This window comes from Podarcis raffonei, chromosome 18, assembly GCF_027172205.1.
Source record: "Podarcis raffonei isolate rPodRaf1 chromosome 18, rPodRaf1.pri, whole genome shotgun sequence".
NCBI classification, from domain to species: Eukaryota; Metazoa; Chordata; class Lepidosauria; order Squamata; family Lacertidae; genus Podarcis; species Podarcis raffonei.
This window is the reverse complement of record NC_070619.1, coordinates 10,367,600-10,383,647: the sequence shown is the minus strand read 5'-3', so window position 1 is coordinate 10,383,647 and position 16,048 is coordinate 10,367,600. Positions and strand designations below refer to the sequence as shown.

General features: G+C 50.6%; 1 protein-coding gene across 3 annotated transcripts; it reads right to left on the bottom strand.

The window, feature by feature from the left end:
* Positions 1 to 879: 879 nt before the first annotated feature.
* Positions 880 to 14,630, bottom strand: TMEM59L (transmembrane protein 59 like). 3 transcript variants are annotated; one of them, XM_053372316.1, is made up of 8 exons: positions 14,256 to 14,630; positions 11,304 to 11,409; positions 10,186 to 10,280; positions 6,732 to 6,878; positions 5,836 to 5,944; positions 3,734 to 3,842; positions 2,502 to 2,643; positions 880 to 1,349 (listed from the first exon to the last, which is right to left on the bottom strand). In XM_053372316.1, the coding sequence occupies exons 1-8, from the start codon at positions 14,499 to 14,501 to the stop codon at positions 1,191 to 1,193; spliced, it is 1,113 nt and encodes a 370-aa protein (XP_053228291.1). In that variant the 5' UTR covers positions 14,502 to 14,630; the 3' UTR covers positions 880 to 1,190. The 3 variants fall into 3 exon arrangements, with proteins under 3 accessions (XP_053228291.1, XP_053228290.1, XP_053228293.1); XM_053372315.1 differs by having other exon boundaries at positions 2,502 to 2,700; positions 14,256 to 14,629; XM_053372318.1 differs by having other exon boundaries at positions 2,502 to 2,619; positions 14,256 to 14,628.
* Between the last annotated feature and the right edge of the window lie 1,418 nt (positions 14,631 to 16,048).

The window sequence follows — 16,048 nt, the reverse complement described above, 5'->3', positions numbered from 1 at the left end:
CACTTCCAGGACAGACGAAAAGGTTTATTAAAGAGATATATAGGGTTAAGATAGATAGGTGCGGGGGCCTAGCCCAGATCCACCAAAGTCTTGCTATTTTTTGATGCCCAAAAAATGAACGGCGGTGAGTAGAGGAGACTGGGAGAGTTGGGGGAAAAACAGCTTTATTCAGTTGAGAAGATTGTACAAATGGCGGCTCAGCTTTTTTTACACACAGGGTGAACCCGTTGCGGAAGCTGGGATGGATACGGATAGCAAAACGACCCAAAATTATATATCCGCCCCCCGGCTAACTGCCTTCCACACCTGATATTTGGGGACACGTTTTTTTAAAGAGTGTCATCGCTTCAGAAGTTACGGACGGCAAGGGCCACCTGACGAGGGTGGGAGAAAGAGATTGAAGGAGGCGGGAAATAAGTTAAACCTCTGTACAAGAGAAACGAGCATTAGGCGAAATGTACAAGCGATCAAAGCTGGCGTGTGGCCCCCTCTTAAGTGCCAGGAGGGTCACGGGTTGCGTGCCGGGAGGGGGGTAGGAGATGGGGACACCCCCCCACGGCGGACATCAGTGCAAAACGGAACAAAAAACGGGCACCATCGAAAACGACACAGGTTCCGAATGATATGAAGGGGACGTTCGCACCCAGGCCTTGTCGGGACCTGAACTCGGGACCTCCCGGACTCTGAGTTGCTGAGCTCGGAAGCGAAGCAAGGTTCTCATCCTCTTTCGTTCCGAACTCAAGCAGGGACGCTGCCTTAATACTGCGCCGAATCGCCTGTCGAGTTCGGCATCGTTCCAGGCGGTGTGTGTGTGTGTGTGTGTGTGCCTGCCCCGTTCATAGACACGTTGATTTGAACCCAGGACCGGAGCAGGCCAACTCTGCCTACCCTTCTGCGGCCTTTGCCCAGAGAACGGCGAGTTGGTTTCAAATTGTGGTTTCGAAAACCACGACAACCTGCCCCTTGCCAACCCGCAAGATGTCACTGTTAAAAAATAGGGGGCCCTGCCTTCTCCTCTGCCAGTAAGGTACCGAGTTCAAGAAACCTGGGCGAGACAGCAGGTGATGTCGGAAAGGGTGGTGTTGCGGCGAGGGGCTTGATGGGAAACAGGAGGAAATCTGGGGTGTTGGGGGTACAAGGGGAGGTTGTGGTGGAGGGGTTTAAGGTGGGATATGGGGCAGGGGGCGTCCTTAGAGGGCGGTCTTGTCTAAATCTACTTTGACGGGCAGGAGCGCCGCTTCCTCGTTCTCCGCCGGGCAGATGGCGACGGCGATTACGGGCCGGAGGGAATATGGAAGGGAGCTATCCAGGTCTTCCAGGTATTCCTTGTCCCCGTTGATACTCAGGGGCTGAGGGGAAAGAGGAGAGAAAAAAGATTTGCCCGTTGATTTTCCTTCGAAATAATATTTTGCTAACGCCACAGGGAGTTCTACTCGGAGCAAAACCAACTTCACCTTGAGAGCCTGTTCTTCACCGTGATTATTTTATTTTATTTATCGTATTTTATAAAATGCACACACTGCTCAGTTGTTGAAAAAGAAACATTGCAGCGGTCCCTTGGTTCTCAAACGCCTCAGTACTCAAACAACTTGGAACCCAAACACTGCAAACCCGGAAGGAAGTGTTGCGGTTTGTGAACCTTTTTCGGAAGCCGAACGTGCTCCGTTTTGAGTGTTACGCTTCCGATTTGAGTGTTACACTGCGGTCTGTCTGTTTTTGCTATTTATTTTGCGTTTTTGTTTTTGCGGCTCTTTTTGTTTTGTTTTTGGGACTGTGTGGAACCCAGTTCAGCTACTGATGATTGGAGTGTGTGACTGCAGTACATTGTTTATCGCTTTCATTTTATGGATCAATGGTCTCGTTAGATACCAAAATTCATGTTCAATTGCTGTTTTAGGGGTTGCGTTTAAAAGTCTAGGTAAAGGTAAAGGGACCCCTGACCGTTAGGTCCAGTCGCGGATGACTCTGGGGTTGCGGCGCTCATCTCGCTTTACTGGCCGAGGGAGCCGGCGTACAGCTTCTGGGTCATGTGGCCAGCAGGACTAAGACACTTCTGGCGAACCAGAGCAGCGCACGGAAACGCCGTTTACCTTCCCGACGGAGCGGTACCTATTTATCTACTTGCAGTTTGACGTGCTTTCGAACTGCTAGGTTGGCAGGAGCAGGGACCGAGCAACGGGAGCTCACCCCGTCATCGCGGGGATTCGAACCGCCGACCTTCTGATCGGCAAGCCCTAGGCTCTGTGGTTCAGACCACAGCGCCACCCGCATCCTAAAAGTCTGGAACGGATCAATCCATTTTGCATGACTTTCTATGGGAAAGCGCGCCTTGGTTTTGGAACGCTTTGGTTTTGGAACGGACTTCCGGAACGGATTAAGTTTGAGAACCAAGGCACCACTGTATATATATATATATAGAGAGAGAGAGAGAGAGAGAGAATATATTGGAAATAGAAGAAAACGCTCACTGCCCATCTCCCCCTTTGGCCCCCAAACCATACCTGCGTCTTGATGTGTTGATCAGGAGCTGTCACCAAGCTTGCGCAGCTGAGCCACAACATCACCATGATGGAAAGGAAGAGACAAGCGGCCAGGATCCATCGCGGCAGCCCCGAACGTCTGTAACACCCAGAGGCCCCCCGCCAGAGAGAGACGACGAGATTATGGCCGGCCATGGAGGGGGCGGACGCTTCGAACTGGCTGGTGGGGGGAGAGGGAAACGGGGAGGGGGGCCCGGCGGCGGGTGGGTGGGTGGGGAAAGGGTGGGGGGAAAGGACCGTCAACAACGTGGAAGAGGGGAACAGGTGAGTCTGGCCAGATGAGCATCCCTTCCGTGGGAGCTCCGCCCCTCCGCCATCTGTGCCCCGCCCACTTCCCCAGCTGGCCCCGCCTCCTCGCCTCTGGCCCCGCCCCTCAAATGTCTGCTTACAATACAATTTCCAATGAAATACGGGAAAGGAACCCTTTTCGTGTGCGCAGCCACAGCGGCTAGGTTTTTAATAGCTGGAAATTGGGAAGGCGATAGAATTCCCACCCAAAAAATGATTGGCAAGCGAATATTTAGAACTTGCGAAAGGACTGGGAGAATAAGAGGAAAATCAAACCAGGAAGTTAAAAAAGATTGGATATATTAAAAAGTACTGCAGCCATGCAATGCTTGTGACAGATTTAGATTGAATCTGGAAGGGTAAGGAAATTATAAAAATGAAAATTTCTTTTGACGAGTAACAGGAAATAATAATAATAATAATAATAATAATAATAATAATAATAATAATAATATAATAATAATAATGAAGTGCTTATAGGATAATAGGGTGCAAAAAGCACAATGAGGTGAGTCGGGAGTTAAAGTACGTGTAATGTTAAAGGATTGTGTTGTTTGTTAGTGCCTGTGGTTTGTTTATGTTGTTTGCTGGTGGTGATAAGGTGGGGGGGCAAAAATGGGAAGATTTCTCCCCCCACACACACCACCTTGTCGCCCAACCGCTTTGCAGACCCTCAGGCAGCAGCCACAGACTTTGAGCCTAACTTTGCCTCCATGAAGACTAGGAACTTGACATTTCAAACAAAAAACCAAACACAAAAATAAAGCGGATATTGGCGTCCTTTTTAAAAAAAAAACAACGATTCCTCCTATCCTCTGGGGCCTGTCTGCACATTTATCCTCAATCCCACCCCCCCATTCCTCTCCCTGTACCCCAAATATCGCCTCCCCTCCCCACTTCGTTACTTGGACATGCAGCCCAGAAAGTCGTGTTCTGGGGGCGCCTGGGTTTCCGCCGGGGGCGACGATTTCGCTCTGGCTTTCGGCTCCTCCACGGGGGGTTTCTCCCGAAGGCCTGAAGGGGCGAAGAAAACGAACGGGTAGGGAAATACGGGGCAGAAAAGGTGGAGGACCAGGGAAATAATGCAAACCGCCGACACCAACCGTGAGAAGGAAAGTTTGCAATAAACCCAGGAGCGGTTTTGCGGTGTCCCCAAATTCCCCCGGCATCCTGGGTTTTGCAAGGGTGTTAAAAATCTTTTCCAAACAGGCTGGCCGTCATCCGAAGGCTCCAGCTGGGGGAAATCGCCATGCGATAAATCACTGCGACCCCTAAGCTGGGGAGACCCCTCTCCACAGAGGTGTGTTGAGCACATACCATATTTTTCACTCTATTGGACGCACCGGACCATGGGAGGGGGAGAATAGGGGGGGGGGAATTTTTCTTGTTCTCCCCCTCAAAAACAAGGTGCGTTCAAGAGCAGGCCTTGCCGCTGCCCCCTGAGCTTGTGGGGCTGGTGGGGGGGGAGCGCTGCTTTCCCCCACCGCCAGCCTCAAAGATCCCTGAAGCCTTGGAGCGTGGCTGCGCCAAGCCCCGTCTCGCTGTTTTGGAGAGCCGCCCGAAGCCCGGGGTGCACAGCGCCGCGCTCCCTGGGGTTCGGGTTGCAGGAACTCCCGCCGGGCTCCGCAGGCTTGCGGATAGCTTCCTGAAGCCTGGAACACGAGAGGGGTCGGTGCGCACCGACCCCTCTCTCTCTCCAGGCTTCAGCGAAAGCCTGCATTCGCCCCATAGGACGCACACACTTTCCCCCTTCATTTTTGGAGGGGGAAAAGTGCGTCCTATAGAGCGAAAAATACAGTATTTCAGTGAACGCAGAAAATGCACCTCTGTGGCCTTCCGACACATGAGATGTGTCTTTTCCGCACGTGCCATATTTCTGCGATTGTTGTTTAAAACTGCTTTCTGTCTTGCTGTCAGGGAACTGCCATCAGTGCCGGAGGGAGAGAGCAAAATCCATAGGGATTCCAGAGAGCGTCCCGGGAGTGGGAGAGGCAGCCCATCTTCTGGGGAAGAGAATCAGCGTAGCACCAGTGGAGAAGGGGGGCAGATGGGGGAATCGGCGAGGCGGTCCCATGACTCCTTGCCGGGGACCAGCGGGGAGAGTAGAGATCCTCTGCTGCCTACGCCCTCCTTGCGCAGAAGGCTTCCGCGCAGAGAGAGTAGGAGGAGACTAGGCGTCAAAGCGCTTCTTTGCTGGAAGAAGTTCAAGAAACGCCCACTGACGGATTCTGCCAGCGATTGAGACAGCCACGAGAGAGTGGCTGTCCAGACAGAAAAGGTTCACTCAGGCAACCCAGCCAGGTGTTGGCACCGGTTTACGCACGAGCAACCCCTAGAACCATTACACTTGCCTTTTAAGGCTTGCAGCCTGCCCTGGGATCTTGGCTTGAAGGGCAGGCAATTAAATAATTATAATAAATAATAGGTTTTTATTTATACCCCGCCCTTCCCGGTTCAGCAAACCGGGCTCAGGGCGGCTAACAACAAATTAAAAACGCTTAATTAATGCAACAAAAAACAGCATGAAATACAATATAAAACGTGAATAACAATAAATTCAGAATTCAAAAATCAATTCAGGGGGGAAATCCATCCAATAGACATTAGATGATCCCCAGGGCTAGCTGGCTAAATTAGTCCTATTTGGGCCAGCGAGGAGACCAGGGGAGAATTAGCTGTGGGATCCCAGAGCGGGGAATCTTCATAAAAAGGGGAGGGAAGGAAGGGGAATAAAAGATCAGGCTGAATTCAAATTAAAGGCCAGGCGGAATAGCTCTGTCTTACAGGCCCTGCGGAAGGAAGTTAAATCCTGCAGGGCCCTGGTCTCATGGGACAGAGCATTCCACCAGGTCGGAGCCACCACTGAAAAGGCCCTGGCCCTGGTGGAGGATAGTCTCACTTCCTTAGGGCCCGGGACCTCTAAACTGTCCATGGACCTTAAGGTCCTCTGCGGGGCAGACCAGGAGAGGCTATCAATAATACTAGCAAAATCAATATTCTCTTTTACCTGTGTGGGGCTTCAAAGTGTTGGAGGTCGATGGTGCCCAAGCCTTTTCCAAAACCTCCGATTTGGGCGCCTGGACCTCTGGAACCGGATATTCGATCTCTGGCTGAGACTGAGGACAAAAAGAAGGACAGTCTTTAGAATGGCAGAATCGGCCGGGGCCCCAAGAGGCATCTAGTCCAACCCCATGCAATGCAGGAATCTGGTTACGTATGAAACCTTCGAAATGCACAGGGAACGCTTCTGCAGAGCATGTTTTCCATATATTGCGGTTTGCCTCCTAAGACGGGGAATTTATATCTATCTATCTATCATCTATCTATACACACACACACACACACTTTTACTTTCCCAGTAGTGATGTATGGAAGTGAGAGCTAGACCATAAAGAAGGCTGATCGCCGAAGAATGGATGCTTTTGAATATTCTGGTGCTGGAGGAGACTCTGGAGAGTCCCATGGACTGCAAGAAGATCAAACCTCTCCATTCGGAAGGAAATCAGCCCTGAGTGCTCACTGGAAGGACAGATCCTGAAGCTGAGGCTCCAAGACTTTGGCCACCTCATGAGAAGAGAAGACTCCCTGGAAAAGACCCTGATGTTGGGAAAGATGGAGGGCACAAGGAGAAGGGGACGATGGAGGACGAGATGGTGGGACAGTCTTCTCGAAGCTACCAGCATGAGTTTGACCAAACTGCGGGAGGCAGTGGAAGACAGGAGGGCCTGGCGTGCTCTGGTCCAGGGGGTCACCAAGAGGCGGACAAGACTAAACGACAACATCACTTTGTGAAAAATAATAATAATAATAAAGCACCCTTCCTCTGTTCCGTTCGAGTCTTCCCCGCCCCTCACTGCTCCCTGGTTTTGCCACCCGCCCCCCAACCCTGCCAGCAGAACCCACCTGAAAAACGACGACTTTCCCATCGTCTGCCTGAAGGTAGAAGGTCCACGTGGAGGAAATGAAACTCTGCGCCGAGCTGACGATATCGTTGCAGAAGCTGGAGACGAGGTCAAAGACGGAGAACGAGGCGGGCTTTGGGTCCAGGACCTGTGTGAAGATAGGTGTGAGTCAGTCTGAAAACTCCCCAAACCCTGAAAGGTTGGTTTCTTACAGGTGTGCGGTGCGGATTTCTGTACACAGAGGTAGTTGGGTTACATACACTTCAGGTTACAGACTCCGCTAACCTAGCAACAGTACCTCGGGTTAAGAACTTTGCTTCAGGATGAGAACAGAAATTGCGCACTGGTGGCAGCAGGAGGCCCCATTAGCTAAAGTGGTGCTTCAGGATAAGAACAGTTTCAGGTTAAGAATGGACCTCCGGAACGAATTAAGTACTTAACCTGAGATACGACTGTATATGGGGAAATGTCCCCAGCCACTCTGGACAGCTCCCAGCAGACTATTAAAAGCACAACAGAACATCAAACATTAAAAACTTCCCTAAGCAGGTCTGCCTTCAGATGCTTTCTAAAAGTCAGATAGTTGTTTATTTCCTTGACATCTGATGGGAAGGCGTTCCATAGGGCGGGCGCCACCACCGAGAAGGCCCTCCGCCTGGTTCCCTGTAACTTCGCATCTCGCAGGGAGGGAACCGCCAGAAGGCCCTCGGAGCTGGACCTCCATGTCCGGGCTGGACGATGGGGGTGGAGACGCTCCTCTAGGTATACAGGGCCGTTTAGGGCTTTCAAGGTCAGCAACTACACTTTGAATTGTGCTCAGAAACGTCCTGGGAGCCAATGTAGGTCTTTCAGGACCGGTGTTATGTGGTCCCGGCGGCTGCTCCCAGTCCCCAGTCTAGCTGCCGCATTCTGGATTAGTTGTAGTTTCTGGGTCACCTTCAAAGGCAGCCCCACGGAGAGCGCATGGCAGTAGTCCAAGCGGGAGATAAGCAGAGCATGCACCACTCTGGCCAGACAGTCTGCGGGCAGGGAGGGTCTCATCCTGCGTACCAGATGGAGCTTCCCTGGACACAGAATTGACCTGCGCCTCCATGGACAGCTGTGAGTCCAAAATGACTTCCAGGGTGCGCACCTGGTCCTTCAGGGGCACAGTGACCCCATTCAGGACCAGGGAGTCCTACACACCTGCCCGCCCCCTGTCCGCCCAAAACAGTCCTTCTGTCTTGTCAGGGTTTAGAAAGGCAATCCCTTCAGCCCACGGTGCGATCCAAAAGCCTGGTGGCAGGATGAGTTGTCTGGGCACAGGATGTTTCCTGCCCACGGCTTGGCATTGGAGGAAATGTCTGGAGGAACCAGCCTCCTAATCTGTTTTTAAGACTAAAGAATGGCTCTCTAATCCCCCAACACACATATATTTCCCCCCTGACACTTTGATCGGTCTCACAAAAGTGGCGAAAGCAGCGACGCCATCCCTCTCGGCTGAGATTTCGATGCCAAACCCACACAGGGGCCAGTTTAGTAGTAATCTGAATCCCGTTCTTTCGAAGTGAGAGGTTTGGGGTTCCAGCACCCCTTTTAGGCGTGTTTGCGTACTCCCAGAGGACGGTTTAATTTATTTATTTGTTTTAAGTTTGTTTATGCTTTTCAAATTTATACATTTCACCGATTTTGCAATCATTTCAATGTTTCGAAACTTGACTTCCTTCTCCCTTCTTTCTGTGGTCCCTTATTTTTAATATCCTCTGCATTTGCTCATTTATTCTTTATTTATATTTATATTATGCTTTATCTTTTATATTATATGCTTTTATATTTAATATGATGCTTTATATTATCATTTATATTATGCTTTAAATATATACTCTTATAAAACTGCAATAGCAGTTGCAATAATTGTTGAAATAATCCTGCCGATGTTCTTATCTGTTTACAATTTACAGTGGTACCTCGGGTTAAGTACTTAATTCGTTCCGGAGGTCCATTCTTAACCTGAAACTGTTCTTAACCTGAAGCACCACTTTAGCTAATGGGGCCTTCTGCTGCTGCTGTGCCGCCGGAGCACAATTTCTGTTCTCATCCTGAAGCAAAGTTCTTAACCCGAGGTACTATTTCTGGGTTAGCGGAGTCTGTAACCTGAAGCGTATGTAACCTGAGGTACCACTGTATCTGCAAATTATCCAGGGTCTCTGCACATTCGCCGTTAGAAAAAGGCTTAGGACAGGGCCAGATTTAGGTCTGATGAGGCCCTAAGCTCCTGAAGGCAACGGGGCCCTTTATATGTCCAGCCGTCCTTTGTCAACAACAAATTTTGCCTTTTTTTTGTGTTGAATATATGCCATATGGCAATTTATGGACCTAATAGGTATCTCAAGTCATTTGCACATGTTGCCCTGCAACCAGTCCATGCAGAATGTAGGCACCCTATATATAGAAAGGAGCAAAGCAGTGATATTTTAGGGAGCTGGCGGGGCCCGTGACTTACATCACTGATGGCTAAACTTGGCCCTCCAGCTGTTTTGGGACTACAACTCCCATCATCCCTAGCTAACAGGACCAGTGGTCAGGGGTGATGGGAATTGTAGTCCCAAAACAGCTGGAGGGCAGAGTTTGGCCATCACTGACTTACATCATAGGAGCCTAGACAACACAGGTAGGTTTTATTTTACTTGGTTTTTTTATCTCATACAGTGGTACCTCAGGATGTGAACGGGATCCGTTCCGGAGCCCCGTTTGCATCCCGAACAGAACGCAAGACGCGACGGAGTGTCTGTGCGTGCGCGGGCTGCGTTTCGCCGCTTCTGCGCATGCGTGTGACATCATTTTGAACGTCTGCGCATGCGCGAGCGACGAAACCCAGAAGTAACGCACTCCGTTACTTCCGGGTTGCCGCAGAGCGCAACTTGAATGCGCTCAACCCAAAGCACATTCAATTTGAGGTATGACTCTATTTTGGAAATATGTATGACTCTATTTTGGAAATGTACATCCAGATTTTCCCCTTTATTTTTGGGGGGGACCCCCCAAGAGAGTGTGGCCCTAAGATATAGCTTGTTTAAAGGTAAAGGGACCCCTGACCGTTAGGTCCAGTCGTGGCCGACTCTGGGGTTGCGACGCTCATCTCGCTTTACTGGCCGAGGGACCCGGCGTACAGCTTCCGGGTCATGTGGCCAGAAGGATTAAGCCGCTTCTGGCGAACCAGAGCAGCGCACGGAAACACCGTTTACCTTCCTGCCAGAGCGGTACCTATTTATCTACTTGCACTTTGACGTGCTTTCAAACTGCTAGGTGGGCAGGAGCAGGGACTGAGCAACGGGAGCTCACCCCGTCATTGCAGGGATTCGAACCACCGACCTTCTGATCAGGAAGTCCTAGGCTCTGTGGTTTAACCCACAGCACCACCCTATAGTTTGTTTAGCTTATACGTAAATCCGGCACTGGTTTAGGAGACAAATTACCTTCTCTCCCCGGCTGTCTGTCTCCGGCACCTGAGTCCTGCATCCTGTCGTACAGCCAAACTGTTCATCGCCGCCAGCGTAAGCTTCCATACAGGCTAAATTGTCGAGGGGGGGGTAGGGAGAAAGAGATGGAGGGGAGAGAGAGAGGTTACCCACCGCGTCTCTGCGTGAGTCTGCGCTCTTTCCGATGGGGCGAGGAGTACTGTCGCATCTCTTCAATTGGCTGCGAGTTTGGGGGGAATTTCCCAGCGGGAACAACCTGCCTCCAAAATAGTCATAGAATCATAGAGTTGGAAGAGACCACAAGGGCCATCGAGTCCAACCCCCTGCCAAGCAGGAAACACCATCAGAGCACTCCTGACATATGGTTGTCAAGCCTCTGCTTAAAGACCTCCAAAGGAGGAGACTCCACCACACTCCTTGGCAGCAAATTCCACTGTCAAACAGCTCTTACTGTCAGGAAGTTCTTCCTAATGTTTAGGTGGAATCTTCTTTCTTGTAGTTTGGATCCATTGCTCCGTGTCCGCTTCTCTGGAGCAGCAGAAAACAACCTTTCTCCCTCCTCTATGTGACATCCTTTTATATATTTGAACATGGCTATCATATCATCCCTTAACCTCCTCTTCTCCAGGCTAAACATGCCCAGCTCCCTTAGCCGTTCCTCATAAGGCATCGTTTCCAGGCCTTTGACCATTTTGGTTGCCCTCCTCTGGACACGTTCCAGTTTGTCAGTGTCCTTCTTGAACTGTGGCGCCCAGAACTGGACACAGTACTCCAGGTGAGGTCTGACCAGAGCAGAATACAGTGGCACTATTACTTAGTCCCTGGTCTGGTTTTGCTACCTCCCAACAGAAAGACTTTACTGCCTTCAAAAGTACAGCGTCTATTGCAGAGTTAATCACATCCTACGAGGGGAGGGTTTTCCCCCCTTGTTTTGCGCCTGTCCCCACCTGCAATTTTCCATTATCCTTCCCCTCCGCTCAGCTGTCTGTGGGAATCGGTTGCAGAATATAGGCGGTGCGGAGATGACAGCCGTTTAAGTGGAAAGGAAGTTCTGGATAATGTAACTGAGCAAGGTTTGGGGGGGTTGTTTGTAAGGAGGAGGGGCGCGGGCTCACCCGATTCGCACTCGACTCTCGTTGCGTTCAGGTCGGCCGTGGCGTCCACGAAATGACAGATGGAAAACAGCCGGCAGCCCCGGTAGCAGGCGTTGAGGACCGCATCCTGGAAAAAAATATTTTTGTGGGGGAGGGAAGAGTGGAGAGAGAAATTAAAACATTGTGCATGTCCCGCACAATGACAGCATCTTAAAAAGCAGAGACATCACCTTGCCAACAAAGCTCCATATAGTTCAAGCCATGGTTTTCCCAGCAGTGATGTATGGAAGTGAGAGCTGGACCATAAAGAAGGCTGATGGCCGAAGAATGGATGCTTTTGAATTCTGGTGCTGGAGGAGACTCTTGAGAGTCCCATGGACTGCAAGAAGATCAAACCTCTCCATTCTGAAGGAAATCAGCCCTGAGTGCTCACTGGAAGGACAGATCCTGGAGCTGAGGCTCCAAGACTTTGGCCACCTCAGGAGAAGAGAAGACTCCCTGGAAAAGACCCTGATGTTGGGAAAGATGGAGGGCACAAGGAGAAGGGGACGACGGAGGAGGAGATGGTGGGACAGTGTTCTTGAAGCTACCAGCATGAGTTTGACCAAACTGCGGGAGGCAGTGGAAGACAGGAGTGCCTGGCATGCTCTGGTCCAGGGGGTCACAAAGAGGCAGACACGACTAAACGACTAAACAACAACAAATTATTTTGACATTGCAACACACCGCTTCCAGAGAGCTTTCTGAGTGAGTGTTTTGCAAATGCTTGCATATAAATAACACAAGAATATATATATATATATATATATATATAATATCCATGCACATCGCTTAACGCAGGCAACCCGGAGATACAAAAACTCCAGGTTAATGTCTCGCTTGTCAAATTGCTCTCACCTAATGTTCAACCCAAATCTACCCTCCTTGTTAACCTAAGCGCATTGTCCATTTCTGCACTAACTTCGAGGGTTTTTGGGGGGTTTTTTTGCAAACTGCCCTAAGGTTTTTCCCATTTGCTTTCCTTTTTACAATCCAGCGGTCCAAGCATCTTATGAAACAGATAAATAGATGCCTTTCGACGGCAGGTTGGCAGGGGAACGGGATAAGTCTTCTTTAATGAATAGAAAATTCGATTTGAAGACAGAAAAATGAAATCAAAGCAAGCCCAAAGAAGACGTTTTTTAAATTAATCCGACAGAGACAAAAAAAAAATTTATTATTTTTAAATTGCCTTCCTATGGGATCAGAGGGAGGGTTTAAAAAGTCTTCTCTGCATCACTTTTGCGATTGTCTCAGGAACATTTGACTGACAGGAAGGACATGAGAGTAGCCTCTTTGACCCGATTCATCAACACAATTCACGCCCCTCCGTTGGCTCCGGATCAGCACCAAGGAGAGAGGGGGGCGGCTGCACAGAACCTCCATGGCCAAGAGCAGTCTAGCAGGAAATTGCCAGCAAGTGGCGGAGGAAAACGGGGGCACACACACACACACCAGTCACACACACTGACCTCCAAACCAGAGGCCGTATTTAAATGGGCCAAGAAATCTTAAATGTCTTAAAGAATTTAAGGATTTAAATGCCTTCAAGAATAATCATAGCATAGCTTGCAAACTCGGCCTGCTTATTTTAATCTCGTCCCCTTCTCTAAATGCATCCCATACTCCTTTTGCAGCGCTGCACAAAATTAATTGTGTACGTCGCAAACATGCCTTATGCAAACCCACCAAAATAAAAATTGAATGCAGAAGAACAAAAGATGTTTTGGGAGATGAAATCCCCTGGACGGTTAGGGTTCTCTGCAGCTAAATCCTACGTAGCGTGGACCCATTATCAGAATGGCACACAGGTCGTCTCCTTTTGTTCCAGTGGGACTACTCTGAGTATTTGGGCCCCCAAAGGCAGAGGCCAAAAGCCCCAGGAAATTGGAAGCAAGTATAGGTTGCCTGTCTGCGAAAAAGATATGGGCGGATTTTAACTGGGGGGGGGGGGGAGCTATAGACAAACAAAAATAAAAATCAGACAGAGCGAGGCTTCTTTATCCGAAGCGATTTTCTGGCGATGGACGAGCGGGAGGGGGCAGTGATGGATTGGTACCTGCAGAAAGCAGATCCCACATGCAGGAAAAAATAAATACAATTAAATTAAAGAGCCTAGCACCTAAATAAAGCAATACACCAGATATGCACCCCCAAATCAAAACGGATCGTTTTAAAATGGCATTTTTCATTTTTATTTAAAGATTGCTTTCCCCCTCCTTTTTCTTCTTCTTCACTTAAACCTTTTCCGTCTCTCTTTCCTTCCGGCCTGGAAAAGATGGATGCTGGTATTCTTCCCAGTTTAGGGGGCCACGAGGAGCGGGGGGGGGCGCAGGCAGAGACAGGCATCAAAGGCTATTTATCTGCGTTATTTTTGATTCTCCTCGGGAATTTCTGGGTGCGTTTGAACCGAAAACAAGACCCTGGCGGAAAAGGCCACCTTGGAAAGAGCAGGAACCCTAGACGCTAAAAGACCAAATTTATTCCTGCTTTTAAATACAATAATCGCTTTTAACTGAGCACGAATCTTGGGTTGATTCAAGGAGCAAATCTACCCCTGCTTTTCAATGCGATGGCTTTTAATGGCGCACGAATTTCGGGTGCTCAGAGGAGCAGCAAAATCTACGCCTGCTTTTAAACAGAATCGCTTTTAATCGCGCGCACATCCCGGGCGCTGAAGGAGAGGATCTTTTGCTGCTTTTAAAATATAATATTCGCTTTTAGCCGTGCACGGATCTTGCGCGTTTGAGGCGTGTGCGTCCTGGGGTGCCATTTCTCTGGAATGGCTTGCTTGCAACGCCATCCCCGACTCCGAGTAGACCCATTGGAACCACGGGGCGAGCTTGGACCTGGGTTTCCCCCCTCTCTTTCCCTTTGGGGGCAAGGGGTCTACTCGGAGTAGGAGCCTGCGCCGCGCGCCCCTAGGTGGGTTACCTTGGCCCCGGGGGTCTGGAGACGGAGACTAGGCGCGCAGCGCGCTTGGCAAGCGGAGATATCGCCCAGCTGAGCCGAGAAAGGGTCGCCGTCTCCCGGCGGAGGAGAAGACGAAGGAGGCGGCGGAGGAGGAGGAGAAGAAGAAGGGGATGATGATGAAGAAGGAGAAGAAGCGCCGGCGCCGAGGGCCGCCAGCCCGGCCCGCGGGAGCAGCAGGAAAAGGAGCAGCGCCGCGCCTTCGGCCATCCTGTGCGCCTGCGATGGAGAAGAAGATGGAGAGGCCCGAGGAAGAAGAAGAGGACCAGGAGGAGGAGGAGGAGGAGGAGGAAGGCAGCCGAGGGAGCCCGGAGCGCGCGCAGGAGGAGGAGGAGAAGCGTCGGGGGCGCGCCGGGCGAGCAGCGGAGCAGCCTGGGAGAGAGGAGGAGGAGGAGGAGGGGGAAGGAGGGAAGAGGTGCCGGGGCTTGAGGAAATATGATATAGGTGCTGGGGCTCAAGGGAGGGAGGAGGAAAGGAGGGAGGAGGAAATAGGTGCCGGGGCTCAAGGGAGGGAGAAGTAGGTGCCGGGGCTGAAAAGAATGCGGGAGGGAAGAGGAAATAGGTGCCGGGGCTCAAGGGAGGGAGGGAGGAGGAAATAGGTGCCGGGGCTTGAGGAGGGAGGAGGAAATAGGTGCCGGGGTTCAAGGGAGGGAGGGAGGAGGAAATAGGTGCCGGGGCTCGAGGGAGGGAGAAGTAGGTGTAGAAGACTCTCTCCACACAGCCCCCCCAATATACAACGGGGCAGGTTCCCCTCTCTTCCTCCAGAAGTCCAACACCCGTTGCTTGGTCCCTGCTCCTGCCAACCTAGCATTTCAAAAGCACACCAGTGCAAGTAGATAAACAGGTACCACTCCCGCGGGAAGGTAAACAGCGTTTCCGTGCGCTGCTCTGCTTCGCCAGAAGCGGCTCAGTCCTGCTGGCCACATGATCCGGAAGCTGTATGCCGGCTCCCTCGGCCAGTAAAGCGAGATGAGCGCCGCAACCCCAGAGTTGGTCACGACTGGACCTAATGGTCAGGGGTCCCTTTACCTATTCTCTAATGCAGGAATATGCAGCTGCGCCGTACGGGGATCGAACCTGCAACTTTGTCGTGATCGGCACCAAGCTCTAACCAACAGAGCTGTTTGGAAATAAACAAGAACGCAAACACGTTGGCTCAGAAAAGAGATTCTGCCTCGCAGAAGGCAGAAGGGGCTTTCTTTGTTCTCCGGTTTAATATAGGAATCCATGTGGATTTTAACGATTCATTAGACGCCACCTCTGATGTTTTATGGCCAACGCAAGATGGGGAGGCAAGGAAAGGTGCCAAACATGCCTCAGGGCAACGCAACATATGCATCTCAAATTCTAAATCAATCCTTTGCATATTGGCGATGTGTGGTGGAGAATTTGTGGCACCGAGAGAGAAAAGTAATTTTTAAGCTTTTAGATTCTGCATGCATACGTTAACAGCAAGCATCAGTTAACAGCAAGACTGTCTTGTTGTTGTTTAGTCGCTAAGTCGTGTCCAGGCTCGCTGTGATGTCTATTTCTTTCCTTTCCTTTTCCCCCTGTTTTGTTGTTGTTGTTTAGTGGTGTCCGCCTCTTCGTGACCCCCTGGACCAGAGCATGCCAGGCACTCCTGTCTTCCACTGCCTCCCGCAGTTTGGTCAAACTCATGCTAGCACCTTCAAGAACACTGTCCCACCATCTCGTCCTCCGTCGTCCCCTTCTCCTTGTGCCCTCCATCTTTCCCAACATCAGGGTCTTTTCCAGGG

Coding starts and splice junctions, on each gene's coding strand:
- TMEM59L (XM_053372315.1), bottom strand. CDS start 14,501: ATGGCCGAAGGCGCGGCGCTGCTCCTTTTCCTGCTGCTCCCGCGGGCC. Junction 3,843..5,835: donor CACTTTGAAGCCCCACACAG/GTAAAAGAGAAT, acceptor TCGCCCCTTCAG/GCCTTCGGGAGAAACCCCCC. Junction 1,350..2,501: donor ATCAACACATCAAGACGCAG/GTATGGTTTGGG, acceptor CTTTCCCCTCAG/CCCCTGAGTATCAACGGGGA.